The sequence below is a fragment of the Fundulus heteroclitus genome, unplaced genomic scaffold (genome assembly GCF_011125445.2).
Source record: "Fundulus heteroclitus isolate FHET01 unplaced genomic scaffold, MU-UCD_Fhet_4.1 scaffold_114, whole genome shotgun sequence".
Taxonomy (NCBI): Eukaryota; Metazoa; Chordata; class Actinopteri; order Cyprinodontiformes; family Fundulidae; genus Fundulus; species Fundulus heteroclitus.
In genome coordinates, this window is record NW_023396527.1 from 646,065 (window position 1) to 665,002 (window position 18,938).

Genomic DNA, 18,938 nt, shown 5'->3' on the forward strand with positions numbered 1-18,938 from the left:
ATATCAGTCTGCTGTCTTTGCTGCATACTCGCTATTTGTAATAAACTAAGAGAGAATATTTCTATAGATTCTAAAGTCAGCGCTCGCCAAAGTAGTCCAGACAGTTATCAACGACCTGATGACGGCTGAATGTATTCCTCCGCGGGCTGATGAAGGGATCCGGCTGCTGGAAGCTGATTGGTCAAAACAAAGTCAGCCCACCAGCTCGGGACGTGATTGGCTGAGCGGCGCTTGAGGCGCGCAGCGATTGAGGCCAGAAGCGGGAGTGTTGGTGAGGCTGAAAGAGAGCAGCAGCTGCTGCAGGTGATGAAGTCTGGAAAGAAGTCCAGCAGCTGGAGGCACAGCGGAGAAACTGGAGGGAAGCAGGAGCTCAAAGAGCGGCAGGACGCAGCAGAGGAGACACCAATGATGGGGGATGTTTTCCAGCCCAGAGTTCTGCTGCACCCATCAGGTTTGGAGATTTCCTTCTTCATGCTAACTGTGTGGATGGAGCTAAAGTTTAGGAGCCGTTTTCAGCAGCTGATGGATTCCTCCTCTTCATCACAACTCGTTGCTATCTATCTATCTATCTATCTATCTATCTATCTATCTATCTATCTATCTATCTATCTATCTATCTATCTATCTATCTATCTATCTATCTATCTATCTATCTATCTATCTATCTATCTATCTATCTATCTATCTATCTATCTATCTATCTATCTATCTACACATTTTAACAGCTTTTTAGGTGCATTGTTCCACATAAAATCGCTGAGTCAGCACAACGGTGATCATATATAAGGAGCACCGGATTATAAGGCGCACCATAAATTGTTGAGAAGATTTAAGGATTTTAAGTGCGCCTTCTAGTCCGGAAAATACGGTACACGTGCTTAGTGTATACACAACAACCAATAAACAATGAGAACAGGTAATAACACATCAAATAATGTGTCCAGTTTTATTTTTTATAGAGATTAAAGCCTGCTAAATAAAATCAAAGAGTGTTTAGGGTCTGCCAGGACTGGCACCAAGTTGTGAAAGTCAGTCCTATTGAACTAAAATCTGATCCATGGTGCTACATGAGTTAGTCACTCAAAGCTTCAACCATGATCCATTCATGCCTGTAGTAAATTCTCTGCAATATTCTTAAAGCTTAATATCCAGAAGTGTGCATGAAGCTGTGCAGTAAAACCTTGCTGATAGTTAAAGATGCAGAAAGCTCCATTCCCAGTAGTGATAGTGGAATGTGGACAGACTCAGTCTTGCCAGCAGGGGGCGATAGAGCTCCCAGCTTTAGTCAAGAAGCTGTTTGTCAGTGAATTAGTTGTGATTTGATGTTTGTGGAGCGTCTAGCTGACAGGAGAGGCTCAAACAGAGCATTGCCTGGGTGGGGGGGGGGATCTGTGGCAATGCGTCTGGCCCTTCTCTGGATTAGTGCAGCAGAAAGTGACTCCACTTCTTACACACGGCATCCCACAACTCCCTGTGCTGTCCTCAGCAGCCGAGCTGAGTCCTTCTGCGTCACTCTGCAGCTCCCATACTGCACATGGAAGCGCAATGAAGAATGCAATAATAAATGATGGAGCTGAATGAGAACATAACGGGCTTTGAATCAGTGCAACGGCTCAGCTTCACTCAGCACGCTACAACAGGGCCTTATGTTAGCTTTAGCTTAGCACATCAAGTCTTTTACAATATTAACTCAACTAAAAGCACTAAAATTGGTGCCAGGCACACATCTAGTAAATAGTCATTCCACCGTACTTGTCTAAGTTGTTAAAAAAATGATGTTTTATTATGTTGCTAACACTTTTCTACTGTTAGCAACTCAGCTCTCTGCAGCTTTCACAGACTGCCACTGACTACAGGGGCCAGCAACACATAAGCAAGCACACAGAGAGGGGGCGCTATTTCCCCATTGCACTGATACATAGAGAGCAAGTGGGATTGTCCAAGTTAAAGCTAAACGCTGTTGCACACAGTTATGCTGAGACATAGAATAGTTTGTATGGAGCTGAAGTGTTGCCTTCATTGTTTGGATCTGGCTACTTCTGCCACGGATACAGTAATGGGGGGTGCAGTGGTCAGGGTGATGAACAGTGGTGGTGTGGAGCCAAACGTTCAGCTTTTGCCATCACTTTTAGTCTCATCTGGTGACATTCTGGAGGAATCTCCTACATGCTTGTAACAAAGTCCAACAGGACTTCCTCTGGCTTTCTTCTCACCACTTGTCCATAAAATTCCTAGTTTTGGAGACGCTCCAGAAAAAAAGCTGTCCTGTTGTCAGATTGTCCACCTGAGCTGCTGATCTCTGCAGCTCCTCCAGAGTTTCCATTGACTGCTTCTCTCATCAAAGCTCTCCTTGTCCATCCCTTTATGTGGCAGAACTCTGCAAACTGTGGCTTCAGAGCAACAAGAGGCTCTTTGGACCTTCCTCAGCTGCTCTGAGAACTTAACTGGCTAAAGAAGATGAAGAAGCTGCTAACATAGATAGAAAAACACATGCAGAGTTTAGCAGTTAGTAAATGCTTTTAGCAGAATAATCCCATTGAATCTCCACAGCAGAATGACACTAAAGACCATGGTGGCAACATTGTAAAGATCTAGTTGTTGATAAAGCATGTAATGTGTTTCAGTGTTGGCTGCAGATGTTAAAGAAGAGGCTCCTGAAGAACAGAGTCCTGAGGGGGAGCAGCAGGAGTCAGAGCCCCTCCACATAAAGGAGGAACAGGAGGAACCCGGGGCCCGTCAGGAAGGAGAGCAGCTCCTTGTGAAGGAGGAGACTGATAGCAGCTTTCCATTAACTGCTGCTCCTATCAACAGTAACCATTGCTTTACTTTGTTTCTGGGTCCTGTGTTGCAGCTAAAGGCCAAAACTCTCTGGATTCATCAGCTTCCTATCAGACTAAATGTTGCCCCTCCCTCCACAGGAACATTTGTTCTTCCATTGTTTATCCATGTGTCAAGCAGGCTGTCAGAATAAGAAGCTTTTTTAAAGACAGTGATTAGCAACTGTGGTTAAATGTGTTGGCTGCTCCAAATGAGCTTTCTGAAAGGCTTTCTGCATTTGAATGCATTGCCTGAATCCCTGCTACATAAAGCAAAGTGTAGCAAAGAGACAGCTATCAGAGGCTGACAAAGGCAATGAGTGGCTGAAGCTGAGTGGCAATCAGATTGACTTTGGGCGTCCAGTGGAAGCAGTTTTCCTCCAAGGAAAAGCTGGTTGTCTGCTCAGCAGCATGCAGTCATGCGGCTAGCTGAAACGTAGCTGTTAGAGGGCAGCTGCGGGTCCTAGGCTGTAGAAAAGTCAGCTGTGCAGGGCTGCAGCAGGGCAAATGGGGGCTGCAGCATGGAGAAGTGGGGCCTCCTCTCAGCTGGGCTGGCCTAGCTGCTCCTGTGGGGCCTGTGAGTGGGCTGCAGTGGGCCATTTCACATCAGCTCCTCCTCTCAGCTTGGCCTGGCTGCTAAAGGCAGACCTCTGCACTCCGTCTGGAGTCAGCTTTCCTGCAGCAGCTGAGGAGAAAAATCACATGTTTCAGCATAGATGCATTCTTTTACTGCAGCGTCTGCTTCTGCACAACAAAGACTGCACACTTAGCTTAGATCCAGCTGGGGGGGGGGGGGGGGCAGTTCCTTGGTGCCTGGAAAAGGAACAAACTTCTTTGATTCCAACTCAGTCTGATTTTTCCTCCATGGCTTGATGGCACCACAGGTGACTGATAAAAACTGATCTGCAGACCTGAGCATATGAGAGGGAGCGTGCAGATGAAGCAGCTCTGACACATAGTAGAAAGCAAGGCCATCAAGACATTTAAAATAGATCAAAGAATTCTAAAATCCATTTTAATGTCAACCAGTAGCCAATGAATGGCTGCTAAAAGTGGAAAAACATGCTTTTATTTTCTGGTAGCAGCTAAAAGAAGAGCAGCTGCAGTCAAGCCACTGGAGTTTTACTAAGCCCAGAGTAAAGTGCAGTGCAGCTATATAAGTAAGTTGTAATTAAAGTATAGATTAAAATCCTTAGTCAGGTTTGTCAGTCTGAAAAAGCTGGAGTGGAGCACAGATTTTAGCTCAGCATCAAAGTTCAGATTATTCTCAAGTCTTATACTCAGGTCAGTAGCAGCGTGTGTCAGATACTGACTTTAAGGTCCCACAGAAACTTTGACATCCATGCTTTCTGCAATGCCTTTGACAAGTTTGTTTTTAGAGCAACTATTTTCCTTTTTAGTGTCATAAAAGTCTGACTGTTTTCTGCCTTTAAAAAAAGAAAGCTAAATACTGGTTTCTTAGAACCGAACCCAAACGGACAGAAAAAGACAGAAGAGGAAGAGGCCAAGATTTGAGCCTTGAGGCACTCTTCATGAGTGCTACTCTTTAATAAAATAAAGTAAAAAAGCAGTTCTTCATTCTAAAAACCGCAGCCTAATAATACCGCTAAGAACTCAAATCTACTTTATTACTTTATTTAGTATTAGTTGTACATTTGGGGTCTGTTTCATTTGATCCATTCATGCTGGTCTATCTAGTAACAAAGATTTTCCAAGAATAAAGCAGAGAGCCAGAATTGACTCTGGAAGGTGGAGTTTTTGGTGGCAACAGACGGAGTGACCATCAGAACAATTTCAGAAATCTGGAAACAACCACAGAGCTATTTACTTATTTAGATAAATAAAGACAATAATGAGAATAAAGCGTCGACACTCCTCTTATACTTCTTAACAAAAGTAAAACATCTCTACTTCCATGTCTAGATTTCTGCTCCGTTAAAAATAAGTCGCAGTTGACTGAATCTGCTCTTCCAGGATCCAGTTACCATGACAACTTTTTCTTGTATCAACAGGGTCTTTCTATAACATGTAGTTTCAAAAAAGTTAAAAAACAAATCTTCACCAGCATAACATGTAGTTATTTTTTTACAGTTCGCTAAATTTTATAAGATACCCATCCTTATATTTTAACAGTTTTTTGTGCCACCTTTGTTAAATACTGGCTGAAAAAGCAAACATAGTTGTTTTCTTACATATTATTGAACTTGAACATATTTATAAAATTTAACAGAACAGGTTTCTATTAGTTTACTGAATAGGAGTAAACAAGTTAAATAGAATAAAATTTACAAAATAAATCATCTGCACAAAAGTCGTCTCCATTAACCGTGGTTTTGGCATCATGTCTTTTTTTGTTGTGTTACCGTATTTTTTGTACTATAAGGTGCACTTAAAATCCTTACATTTTCTCAAAAGTTGATGTTGACCTTATAATCTGGTGTGCCTTTTACATTTGATTAAATTTGTGCTTACTGGCCAATTTTATGTGTTACAATGCACTAAAAAACTGACTTTGGTTAGCAACAAAGCCGCTCCGCTCAATGGATATTCAGAGGTTAAAATGGTAGGCTGAGATCAAAATACTTTCTAAAATGCATAATGTGTTTCAATGTTTCCTGCAGATGTTCAGCAGAAGCTGATTGTTAAAGAAGAAGCTTCTTTAGACCACAGACCTCCTGATGACCTGCATGACCCAAAGCCCCCCCACATCAAGGAGGAACAGGAGGGAGTCTACATCAGTCTGCCAGGAGAGCAGCTCAATGGGAAGGAGGTGATTAATGCCATCAGGTTTCCAGTCTCTGCTCCTCCCATAAAGAGTCTGGATGATGAACAGTCTCTGCTGCTCTCACAGCTTTATCCAGACCAGATTAAAGGCAGAGAGCTTCCAGAAGAGAATGATGGAGAAGAATCCACCAGGATACAAGATCATGGAGATGCTTCCACTTCTTCAGAGGCTGAAGACACTGAGGAGGATGAAGAGGACAGTGATGTAGAACACCCTCTGTCTGAGCTGAAACACTTGTCAGACTCTGGATATAAGAAATGTTCTACAGAGAAGAAAAATGTGGACTCACGAAGGAAAGTCCAGACAGGAGGGAAGGTTAGCTGTGAAGACTGTGGCAAAACATTTATTGGAAAATCAGCTTTAAACACACACATGAGAATCCACACAGGAGAGAAGCCTTTCTGTTGTGAACTATGTGGACAAAGATTTAACCGAAACTCTAATTTAAAAGCACACATGGGAATCCATACAGGACAGAAGCTTTTATCTTGTGATCAATGTGGACAAAGATTTAGCTCTAAAACAAATTTAAACAGACACATGAGAATCCACACAGGACAGAAGCCTTTCTGTTGTGATCTATGTGGACAAAGATTTAGCCACAAAACAACTTTGAATAAACACACGAGAATTCATACAGGAGAGAAGCCTTTCTGTTGTGATCTGTGTGGAAAAAGATTTAGGCAAAAAACACACTTAAACACACACATGAGAATCCACACGGGACAGAAGCCTTACTGTTGTGATCAATGTGGACAAAGATTTGGTGAAGAACGAACTTTAAACAAACACATGAGAATCCACACGGGACAGAAGCCTTACTGTTGTGATCAATGTGGACAAAGATTTGGTGAAGAACGAACTTTAAACAAACACATGAGAATTCACACAGGACAGAAGCCTTTCTGTTGTGATCTGTGTGGAAAAAGATTTAGGCAAAAAACACACTTAAACACATGAGAATTCACACGGGACAGAAGCGTTATTGTTGTGATGTATGTGGACAAAGATTTAATGAAAGAGGAACCTTTAGACAAACACATGAGAATCCATACAGGACAGAAGCCTTATTGTTGTGATATATGTGGACAAAAATTTAGCGAAACTGGAAATTTGAACAAACACATGAGGATCCACACAGGACAGAAGCCTTATTGTTGTGATGTATGTGGACAAAGATTTAGACATAAAGCAACCTTTAACACACACATGAGAATCCATACATGAGGGAAATGGCTCTGCTAGAAATACTAAGTCAAACTGCACAGCTCTAGTTTTCTGTGAGATGTTTGTTGTCATTAAAGGCAACAGTTTTTACTTTCTAGTTTTTTCAGCATATCTCTAGTATGTAATTTTTAGATTTGTCTCAAATCTTTACAAGTTTTTGTCACTGTGCTGCATTTGCTCAGAATGACCTGTAGCATAGGTGTGTTCTCAGTCTATGCTTGTTGCTTTAATCACTAGGCCCACCCTCCTAGGTAGAGAGATTTATGTAAGTTCTGTTTTTTTTCTCCTTAGGAAGGATGTTTTTTTTCTGAATGTGATTGCTTAATTAGTTAACCTGTGGGTCCCCTAAACAAAATCTAAATAAAACCTTTGCTGAATCAGGATTGCCACAATTATTTCTGTTCTGTAAATGGCTGAATAATTAATGACCTTTTGTCAGACATTGTTTTACTACTGAAGGTCAGAAGTTTCCTTACATTTTTAGGATTGTTTGGTACCTTTGCCTTTAAAATGTATGACTTGGGTCAAACATTTTAACAGCAGCAGAGCGGAGGGGTAACCTAATTTCCTCCATCATCGCACAACAACTATTGAAATAATGATCTTTACATATCAGGCATGCCGACTCATCTTTTCCTTTCTAATCTTCTCCCAAAAATAATTTTTCTGGATTTTGACTCAGTTGGAAATTTTGGCTGTTGAAGTCTTATTTGTTGTTTTACATATATTATGTTTTTTTATAGATTGTTTCTTTATTTGTTTATGAGTTTTTGAACCTGCAACTTAATAGCTTTAAATAGTTTAACAGTGAATAAATGCCACTCCTCTTCCACTGTGAAAAGTCCAGCTGCCTAAATGCAATAATGGCCCCTTTTCCATTGATAGCCCCAGGATTTAAAACTCCAGGAGTTGGTTTAGCCGGGTAAATGAAAGCCTGGGGCTTCTAAGAAGGCGCCTTTTCATTGCAGTGTGTCGTTTATTTAAAGAGTTTAATATTCAGAAAAGAGATTGAAAAGTATTAATGATGTCCATATCTGCCAGAAAGTGATTCAGTTTTTCAGCTACATTTTCAAGGATCTGTGATTGAAATGGGAAGTTGGAGATGGTTCTATAGCCGTCAGGAAGAGAAGAATCCAGATGTGGCTTCTTTAGTTGGGGGTAGAAAACAGCTTATTAAATAAGTGAGATTCAGAGCCAGAAGAAAGAAGACTTCATCAGTTTTCTAAGACTAGGGCCAATAGAGTAAATTTTTGTCACGTAAGAAGATGTAGGGAGGACATCAGACGACTAGAAGAGCCATTCTTAACAACGGGGCCCCGGCCCACAGTTGGGCCGCCAGTGGCACCTAGAGGTCCGCAAGAAGAAGAAGAACTGGCATGCCTGAAAATGGGAGACGTATTTAAAACAAAAACATTATGACGAAAACGATTACCTTTCCCGTCCAAAAAAGAGGAAACATTTTCACAAGTAGGATCCTGAATTTATTAGTCTGGCTTTGTTAATGGAGGTAACGACAAAGAGCCCAGAGCACGATGTGTGGAGTGTGGACTGATGCTATCCAACGAAGCACTTAAGCCTTCAAAGTTAAGGCGTCACCTAGAAACCAAACATCCAACGTAGGGCTGGACGATATCACAATTTGACTTCTTTCACTTAATCCCAGCCCAGGATGCAATCTGTATGTGCAGGTTTATACAAACTTGAAAAATAAATGTTCTTGTGAGCATCAAAGTATGTTGGTTTCTTTTTTTGATCACCGTGTTATTTGTTCTTGGATTGGATACGCATATCAGAAAACTTATTATCATTGTGCAAGATATTTAATATAAATCAATTGGAAGTGCAACCATTTTGGTAACCCAAGAGACTGTTGATATTATAAATGGGCCCATTTGGACAGGAAAAGTTGGGCCCTGAGGTCAAAAAGGTTAAGAAACCCTGAATCATCATACAGCAACTACGATGCATTCAAGAAACCCTGTATTTCTGAGTGCTATAAATCCAATCAGGGTTCCAGGATCAGGACCTGGATGACTGACAATCATCACCAACATATTTACATCCTTAAAGGTGCAGTACAGATTTAGTCATCTTTGAATTGTTAACAAAAATCATTCTATTGATATAGAGTTCCAGTCAAATGGGACGTATATGAATCCAGCCATAACCTTCTGATCCTTTCTGACAGCTTTTGTTGGGTTCCTCCAGCACATGAACGGATGGAGGAGCAGAGTTTGATGGCGAGCCAAGCCCAAAGTTGAAGGAGGCCAGTCTGCTGCTGCACTGTGGGCTGTGGTAGGCCCACTGCAACAAACAGCAGGGATGCAACGGTACACGGTATAACCCCGCACCGTTCCCTCAGCCCTGCAGGACAAGCTGCACTCATGACCTGTGGCATTCCGCTTTGCTCTTTAATCAGTTAACTCCTGGTTTTCATCGTAGTGGGTGCTGCTGCACAGCCTTTTTGTGGCATGGCTGCCATGACTTCAGCAGCTGTCTCTCTCTCTCTCTTCCACCGCTCCACATCACCCCCTTTTTCTCCATCAAGATTCTGTCAGAGCAGCCAGCAGAGTAATACAGTGAAGAGAGCCTCGCTTCCCTTTCTGTCTGGATGCTGAGCTTCTTCCCAGGATGGGGAACACTATTGGTTCTGTTGTAGAAGAACTAAAAGAAGCTCAGCTGCTTACGGTTGTAGCCAGACTTGGACTTGAAAGCGTACGCTTGATGCTCTTCATCTACAGGAGTGAAGAGCGGCTGGTCCTCACCGCTGGTATCAGATGAAGAGCTCCAGCTCTCCTCTGCAGACTGCTGAGGGCTGCTGTTGTCTGGAGCTCCCTGCTGGAGCCAATAAGTAGAACCGCTGTCAACAGCTCTAGTAGCGCTGCTGTAGTAAACTCCTGGATAGCTGCTGTAGCCTCCAGAACCACTAACCTGTCCACCATAAAAGAAGCTGAGCTGGGAGAGGAAGAGGAGCTGCTGGGCTGCAGAATCAGAATCAAGTTTAATCGCCAAGTAGGTTTGCATCTACAAGCAATTTGACTTGGTGATGATGGTGCAGACAAAAAATAAAAATACAATAAAAATAAAAGGATCTATATATACAGAAGCTATATCCACTCAGTAAACTGTGTTAATGTAACACAGAAGCTTGTAAGTCCTGAACGGGGGAGAGAGACAGTGTCCAGAGTCACAGGCGGCTCTTGGCCTTGTTCATCAGGCCGGTAGCAGATGGAAGAAACTGTTGTTGTGGCGTGAGGTTCTGGTCCTGATGGACTGCAGCCTGTTCTGGTTCTGGTCCTGATGGACTGCAGCCTCCTGCCAGAGGGAAGTGACTGAAATAGTCTGTGACTGGGGTGAAGGGATCAGCCACAATCTTCCTGCACGCCTCAGAGTCCTGGAGGCCTACAGGTCCTGGAGCAGGGGCGTCACCAGGGTACCCTGGCCACCCCACCTGCCAGTGTAACACTATACAAATGACATGACGTACATTAGTTGGTACCAGGTAAGAACAACAGTGAGGTAATGAGATATCTATATAGCTGGAGTCACTTATTAAACAGGATTATTTAACAGTGTTATTGCACAGTGTGTTAAATAGAATTGCACAGTAGTTATTGCACATAGGACACAGAGCCAGCATTAGTAGAGGACGATGATGAGGAACAACATCAGACAGCTTAAATATATACACTTAAAAAATATATATACATATATATTAGTTTTATTTGTCTGAATAGAAATGCCTATAGGCCATTATTACAGCTAGAAATGATCATTACTATGGGGAGGCTGGTATTATTATTTATTGTTATTGTCATTATCATTTTAATGTCAGAATAACAGACTTTGGCTCCTGTTTCATTATAGATATCCCAGTCTAGAGCAGAGCGGTCCAAGCAGCCACAACTTGAGGCTAACGATGTGATAAATAAATGATTTACTTGTGTATTTAATAGTTCATATGTAAGAAAGGTAAATATTGTTAAATATTTCATACACAAGCACTATAACAGCAAAAATGTCTTGGTTACTGCACGACTTAAAAAAAATTACTTTTTTATTGGTTCATGCCACAATTTGATGTGTTTTTTTGTGACTGTCTGTTTTTGAACTTTAAATAAAGTACATTTGTGTGAACAAGTATTTGAGTCGATTATTTTATGTCCCATCAGCTATTTTCTAAACCTATTAATTCCTGTTAAGTGTTAGCAAGAAGGGGATGGGTTGTGTACTGTATATAGTATAGATGTGTGTAAAGGGTTTTCTATTGGCCACCCCTCGCTAGCTTTGTGCCCATGTTGGCCACCCCGGTAAAAATATTCTGGCTACGCCCCTGGCGCTCACTCTTTGGTGCTCTGCAGAGTCTTTCTTTGTTAGCATTTCTAAATAGCTGCTGCTGCAGCAGAAAAGCACAGAAGTTCCTGCAGCTGGGGCTCGTTCAGGATGAAAGGGCCATTTCTGGACTTTTAGATTCCAGATGAAGCACAAATTCATTCTCAGTTTCTATGGCCAGCTGTTGTTTCAGTGTCTCAGCACTCCTCCTCCTGCTGCTGCGTCTATTTACAGTCAAATTCCTTCCCAGTCTTTAATAAACCCTGACATTCTTGCTGCTCTGCTGCCTGCCACTGCAGGCCATGCACAGGTCTTCATGGCCAGTGTTTGGACTTCCCCCACTCCCAAAGCTGCTGTCATCCCGTAGCAGCCAGTAGGTGATGGCAGACGGCAGATTTTTCTCTTTTCTCTGCCATAATCCCCAGCCGGCTCTCTCTGTGCGATGAAAACGAGGCGGCCTTCTCTGCAGAGCGCTGCTCCGAGCTGTCGCCCTCGTCTGCGTCCACCAAGGCCTCTCTGCTCTGGGCTTTGATGAACTGCAGGCTCAGTCTCAGCCACCCTGGTGGTTTGGTTTGTGGAGGCAGTGGGAGAGGGTGGAGACGCAGCTCTGCTTGAAGTTCTCCTTCATGAAGCCATAAACGATGGGATTGTTGAAGAACCCGATGGCCTGCACAATGGAGACGATCATGTTCAGGGTGACGCCGTCCTACTTCTTCTCCAGGTCATCTAGACGATTACAGATAAACGAGTTAGTGCAGATCAGACTTTGGATGCTGAAGGGATACGTTTCTTTTTAATTTGAGGTTCTGTGGGGTAGATTTCAGCAATCAGTATCTTAGCTTAGCTTCCACAGCAAAGACTCATTTTGCAAAAACACTTGAAGGAAGCTGATGCTGCCAAGGATGACACAATCAGTTATTAGGCTCAGTGGCTAGTTGCTTTTTCAAAAAGAACCAGGTTTTGTAAAATATATTTTTCCCTTAATAAATAACATTGCACTTGAGAACTGCTTTTTGTGTTTACTGAGGTTAAATTTGCTCGTAATAGGGCTTGGTCGTCATGACGTATTACTTTGTCTGGCCGCCATATTGAAAGCCTCTGCATATATATATATATATATATATGCACATCTATATTTAAAAACACTATTCTGTTCTGTATTCAAGCTAAAAACCTTGAAAAAGAATGCTCTTGCACAGCTTTTGGTACATTTCCATGCAGCACAGGAATGAGGCGTCTTCTCTGATCCACGTTCAACAGAACTTCACTTCTTCCTGCCACACACAATATGGCGGTGATGTTGACGTGCGAACCTGCGGCCAGGTGTCTACTGATGTCTACAAACCATCTGATTTCCTGTAAATGGGTCTGGGAGGGGCAGGCTGAGCACTTCCTGGTTCTCATGTTCACTCTCAGCAGGAAGAGAAGCTCAGGCTCCATTTAGTCTCTGAAGAACAAAAAGAAGAAACTGTGTCAGAATTAAAGGTAAATCATTTTATTCTAACTTTTCTTCTGCTCTCTGAGTTTTTCTTTGGGAAGTCAGAGTTCAGTTTGCTCCTCTGTTGACTCCCAGGTCTTTGTTCCAGAGAGAACTTTCTAGCTGTGTCAGCAGCTGTGTTGAGTGTTTGGTGTGAGCAGCTCTAAATGTGTTTAGAATGATGCTTTCTGGCTGTGGAGGAACAAGGACACTCAGATCTCTGCAGAAACAAAGCTTGTTGTGCTGATTTCTGTCCTGACTCTGGTTCCAGCAGCCAACCAGAAAACTGTTTATCAGAGTTCCTGAGAACAGGAAGAGACTTTTTAGTCATGCTTCCTGAGCGCTGAGCTATTATACTAATATGCTTTATGTCTTCTAGCAAAAGAAAAAGAACATTTGTCCCTTCTTTGACTCTTAAGGTGCATTTCTTCAGTTGACTTGTAGCCCTGCTGTAGGCCAGTCTGTCTCCTGATCTGCATCCACACTGCAGGTCATGCTCTGTGGATACAGGAAGCGCGCTTCCTGCCTTCAGCCTGCATCGTCCACACATGCTTTCTGTTTAGGAAAAACTCTGACTGTCTCTGTGGGTAGGACTGCATCAGTGCAGAAGTGACTATAGGACAACACAGATGATGGCAAGTCTTCCAGATCAGCGTCCTCTGTGGACACTTTCCAGTCCCTGTGTTCAATACAGGCCTGGAATCATTTCTGTTTCTGTCACAGTTGGACCTGCTCTGCTAAATAAAATCTGAAGCAAAGGGTTGTCAGCAGAAAATGTGGAGGAACTGATAAAAATAGGTTTTTACATAGAGATGGAGGCTCTGATCTCATGTGGAAATCTAAAGATTCTTAGTGTTAGAAGAACTCTGGAAACTTTTTGTTTCCATCTGTGGAGTGAAACTGTGGATGAGACTCAGTGTAGAAATGTCCAGCATTTCTATATTTAGCTAAAACTGTGTTTAATTAAGGAGGCCCTGACTAATTTATGGCTCATGTGTTTCAGTCTGTTGTCTATAATAAATGAGAGCCATGTTTGTTTAGCTGTGTATATATTCATGGGTATGTTTGTATGTATAGCCTCTTTTCTATTGCCACTGAAAAGCCTGGAGCTTTCAGATCCCTGCTAGCTTTTCATTCACATTTACCGACTAATTTCACTTTCTGGGGCTTTGGTGCCTCAGCTGACCCAGAACTCAGGGCTTATTGAGGGAACGGGGTTGGCTGGAGCCAGAAAAACTGTCCACCACAGGGTGGAGTAAGGAGCAGTGAGGAGTGGACTAGTTTACAAACCCTTCATTTATGAAAAATGTAGTTTTAAAATGTTTTTAGGCAGAAAGTACACCTCCAGGCTTCATGTGTGCAGTCAGTTCTGGAGGATGATGAGCCGATGCTAATTCTGCTGGGACTTGTCGGGGCGGCAGAGACCCGCCAACAGGCTGGTGTCTCCAGGGAGGAACCCTGTTGATGCTGCTGCTGCTGCTGCTGCTGCTGCTGTTATTATATATACTGACCATGAAATAAGATGATGGAGATGAGTTGATCCTATATTAAGAGCTAAATCGTATTCAGTTGGCAGATAATCCTATTTAGCTGCTCAGATCAAGGACAAAAACACTCATTTCAATCCAGTTTTACTTGCTTTTAGTTCCTTTTAGCAGTGAAGCTGCAGCATCTTTGTTCATCTTTGTGGGCCGCTGTGTTCAGAACCAACACATCAGAACTTCAGAGGAAATGTTCCCTCCTTCATTCACTCTGGATGTTTCTACAGACCTGGAACAGGATTCCAGTTCAGACCTGAAAAGGTTTCAGCCTCAGTTTTAGCTTCATTCTCTGAAGAAAGCAGAACTTCTCCAGATGGTTCTGAGGAGATCAGCCAGCAGACATCAGGAGGTGCATGAAGTAGTGAAGGAGAGGACAATCCAGACCCAGATGGTACCTGCTGAACTCAGGTTCCTCTGGTCCTCTACACACATGATGGGAACCAGCTTTCTGCTCTACAGAACACTGACTGGACCTGAACCACTGGGAACTGACTGGTTCTGGTTCCTCTCTCAGGCTGACTGAAGTCCAGGAGATGGAGAACAGAGCAGAACCTCCAGGATCCAGCTGTCCGTCTATGAGGAGTGACTGGTCCAAAGGACTCATTCCAGACTTCAAAGAACCTGGACCCTCAGAGTAAGAACCTTTAAAGCTTCTGCTTCTCTGCAGCAGTTTGTGTTCAGAGCTTCTTCTCTGGTTTTTATCAGAGTTTCTCACTGATTGATGTGATCTGAATAACAACATGTTGGTGTTTCAGAGGTCAGAACCACAGACAGAGAGCAGAACCTCCAGGACCCATCAGTCCGTCTATCAGGAGTGACTGGTCCAAAGGAATGAATCCAGACTTCAGTGAAGAACCTGGACCCTCAGACTCAGAGTAAGAACCCAGGTTCTAACTGATTCATGTGATTCCACAGAGATATAATATCTAGAACATTAACTGGTTGATCTTCAGCGTCTGAATCCAAAGTAACTTTATTTTTCTTTTAACTTAAAGCTAAATAATTCTGAAGGATGTCAGTCAGGGAACCAGTAAGGTTTAAATAAAGACCTGAGAATCAATAATGGTTGTTATGACCACAGACATGTTTGAATATGAATAATATTAATAATCATAATTTGCTATTAGAATTTAATAATAGATCATTCAAACTCAGATGGTAGCTATAACAAATTTAATTTGAATGCTTGTGATCCAAAGGCTATGAGCCTGTAGTGATTAACACTAACATTTATTAATTAGCAGTTATGAACTTCTACATGCTGGAAAAATGTGATCTGACCAGTTTATATGATTAGACTTATCCAGCAAACGGTGATAACTCAAATTATAATTGCAATTGGAGTTTTAATCTGTACTTTTTTACCACAAACCAATAAAAATGTCTCAGTTTATTCAGTTATTAACTCAGAAAGGAGGTACTTCTTTTTGGTCTTAGAAACCATTTTACTTCTGGACCAAAATAACCATAAACAACCACAATTTCACAAGTTATTATTTATTATTCTAATAATTCCCTGTTACATAAATGATTCTACTTAATAAAACACTAGGAAACACTACTGGCTACTCAAAAGAACATACAAAGGAAGTAAATGAAAATAAAACAAGTCAAAAATGGATTAAATGGATAATAGCGATGCTTAAATCAGTTCACAGTTGTTAAGACTGATTGGCATCACATTGAAGAAGTCTGTGCTTTGCCATAGCAGCATTAAAAGATATTTCCCTCTGGGATTATTATTAAATTCTGTCTGATTCTGATATGGCTAACATAGCTTTGAGGTATCAGTGGAGTACTGGAACCAGATCTGTCCAGCCAGGTTCTGTGATGAATAACAGACCCAGACAGTGGTGAGATCCAGCAGCAGCTCTGCCAAGTGACAGATGAGTGTTAGAGGGGCCATGACAGTAAATTTAACTTTTCTGAGGTTTTAGGGTATAATATGGTCTGTTGGGCACTGATGAGGCCGTGTTAAAGTCACAGTGGATACCAAAGCACACTGCCAGGGCTGGTCAGCTTTGCTGCTTTGCTAAAAAACACTCAGATCAGAAAATAGTTTATCTTTCTATGTAATTCATGTTCTCCAATCAGAGCGAACCATCAAGCAAACACAGCAGAGTTTATGGGACTTTACTGTAGATAGTTTACTGTGAGGGGGATTCAAAGAAACTGATTAACAAACGTCTGTACCAACACAGAAGGTGGTGACCAGTTTATTTAATTTCTAAATGGTGGTAAAGGTAATAAAGGCGTGTTTGTAGGTATAAAATCCATCTGACTGACGACCACCAGTGTCAGTGTAACGGTGGTGGAGAGCCAGCAGACAGCTACATAACCTAACTGTGTTTCAGGAATGCTGGCAGTGACTTCTCCTTCTCTGCTTCAGTACTGAGGTGAATTACTGGGTCCCAGCTGCATATTCCTGTGTCACGGTGCACTGTAGTGACCCCCCCACCGCCCACCGTACCGCGGTCTGTGAGGCTTTGTAGTTGGTTTCACTGTTGAATGGAGCCGCCAGTTTAAAGTCTTTGGTCCAAAGCCAGTTTAAGGCTTTAAAGTGTCTGAAAAGCTGCAACACAAACACTTCAACCAGCCATGAAACCATAATGGATTTATAACGGAGTGTTGCTCTGACAAGGGAGGTGTGGATGGAGGGGGGTGGTGCTGATGTTGGGGGGGGGGGGGGGGGGTTTAAAAATATGGTTGTGTCATGAAACAGGGACAGGTGTCCAGTATTCAGGACGGACAAAAATAATGATATTTTAAAAGGGATTTATTAAACAGAAAACAATCAGGTGGAAACAAAATGGGCATCAAGCCAAAAACAGGAGGACTGTGTCCAAAAAGCAAAAATAGTAAAAAAAAAAAAAAAAAAAGGTAAAGCAGAATAGCAAGAACAGGCAAACAGAGGAAAGAGAAAGCTGGACTAAACTCACCAATTTGCAAGGAAAGACAATGATGTGGCTGAGTGCAGGAGACAGAGGCAGGTATAAGTAGAGGAGTGAAACTAATCACCAGAAGGGGTGGAGCTGATCAGGAGGGAAGTAAACTGAAGCTGATTGGATGGTGACTGGTGAAGGGGCGTGGCAGGCAAACAGACAGGATGTTTACTAAGACGTGAACTGAATGACTGGCAGGTGGAAAACAGATCAACTAAAACAGTTTCAGGATAAATCAAGACAAACCCAACCTAAAACTCAAAACTAGACTAATCCAGAACCGAAATAACCATAAAGACCAAACCTAAGCTAGAGAACCAAACTAAGACTAATTATAAATAATAAAAACCAGAGCTAATACTAAGACAGGAGAGAGAACTAACAATCAAATAACAAACATAAACCATAACAAAACTCAAATCATGACATTGTTGTAGCCAATCAGAGTGAAGTCAACCTGGTAGATCTGCATATCGTTACCATAACAACCCTTTTACTGAGGAGGGATGTTTGGCCTGACAAAACTACAAAATAACGTTATTTATTAAAATGAAATTCTTTGTAAAAGTTACATATGCAGCAATATAAACTAAATTAAATGGTTTATACGGTGATTTCTGTCACCTTTAGGTTCTGTACTTGGAACATTAATAATGTGATAAAGAGGAAAGCCATACTAAACTGTTTAAAGAGAGATAAAGTACAGATTGATCTTCTTCAAGAAATGATTAAGTGATGAAGAACTCAGAGAACATCTGAGTGAACTCATCGTGCTTCCATGAAGAGAAAGCAAAGCTGAGGTTCTGTTCTGACCCAGCTTCTGGTCCGCTGTTGGTGGTGGACCTCCATGAACATCTCCAGCTTCAGGAGGAGCTCCACCCTGTTGGTAGTGAATGTTTCAGTGATGAAGAAATGTCTCCACAGAGGGAGGAAGAGGAGCAGCGTTGGTGTGGAGGAGCAGAGGTCCTGCTGTGCTTTGTGTCAGAAGGTCCTGATGGACCCGGTCTCTACCAGCTGTGGACACTGGTTCTGCAGACAGTGCATCACGTCATACTGGGTCCAGTCTGCTCCATCAGGACCCTCCTCCTGCCCCCAGTGTGGGAAAAGACCCAGAAGAGGAGCTGGACTGCTGGCAGCCAATCAGAGCAGCTGTGCTCCAGGTGAGACTGAACATCTCCAATCAGAACTTCCTTCTATCGTCTCTGTTGGACTAATTCCTCGTCTTTAGTTGGCATTTGGGAATCTAAGTGTTTAAAGTCTTTCTGGGATCGATTATTTGCCCTGAATCTCTGGATTTCCAGCTGCTGTAAATGTAACGTCTGTGTTCAACCCAACAACCTATTGGGTTTGCTTTGAAGTGCTTCTGTTTTCAGCCCTTTGTGCTAAATGCATTAAAACTGAAGATCTCCTTAAAGCTGCAGCTCATTTTGATGGAAACAAAAAGGTGGAGAAAACAAGCTGCTGCACTGCTGCTTTACAGAAAGAGGGAAGGAAAGTCTGAGAGACAGAAAGCTTTATTTCCTCTGACAATAGATCCCAGATTACAGCAGATAGATTTGTAGAAACATGGAATATTTCTATCTGCTGTTTACTTCTAAAGGACCAAATCAGTCCCATGTCATTTCTAATCTGTAATTATTCTCTAAAAACATCCAATCCAGTCTGTGAGGGAGAAAAGCATCTGAAATGTGAACACTAGCTGATCCAAGGAGCTGTTTCTCTGGCAGATTAGAGCATTTCCTCCAGATTTCCTTCATTAAGGCTGAAAATGCTGCCAGGAAGCATTTTCTGTCTCTCTGCCTCTTCTGTAGCTGCTGT

General features: G+C 42.2%; 1 protein-coding gene across 3 annotated transcripts in view; it reads left to right on the forward strand.

Annotated features, from left to right (window-relative positions):
- The first annotated feature begins 14,146 nt into the window (after window positions 1–14,146).
- LOC105924116 (NLR family CARD domain-containing protein 3) overlaps window positions 14,147–18,938 on the forward strand; it is a 31,178-nt gene continuing 26,386 nt past the window's right edge. For 2 of the 3 annotated variants that reach the window (XM_036128731.1, XM_036128732.1), the window contains exons 1-4: window positions 14,147–14,586; window positions 14,693–14,812; window positions 14,934–15,053; window positions 18,045–18,280. In XM_036128731.1, coding sequence (XP_035984624.1) covers window positions 14,492–14,586; window positions 14,693–14,812; window positions 14,934–15,053; window positions 18,045–18,280 — 571 coding nt within the window. In that variant the 5' untranslated portion in view covers window positions 14,147–14,491. The remainder of the gene's footprint in view (window positions 14,587–14,692; window positions 14,813–14,933; window positions 15,054–18,044; window positions 18,281–18,938) is intronic. The other variant, XM_036128733.1, reaches the window with a different exon arrangement.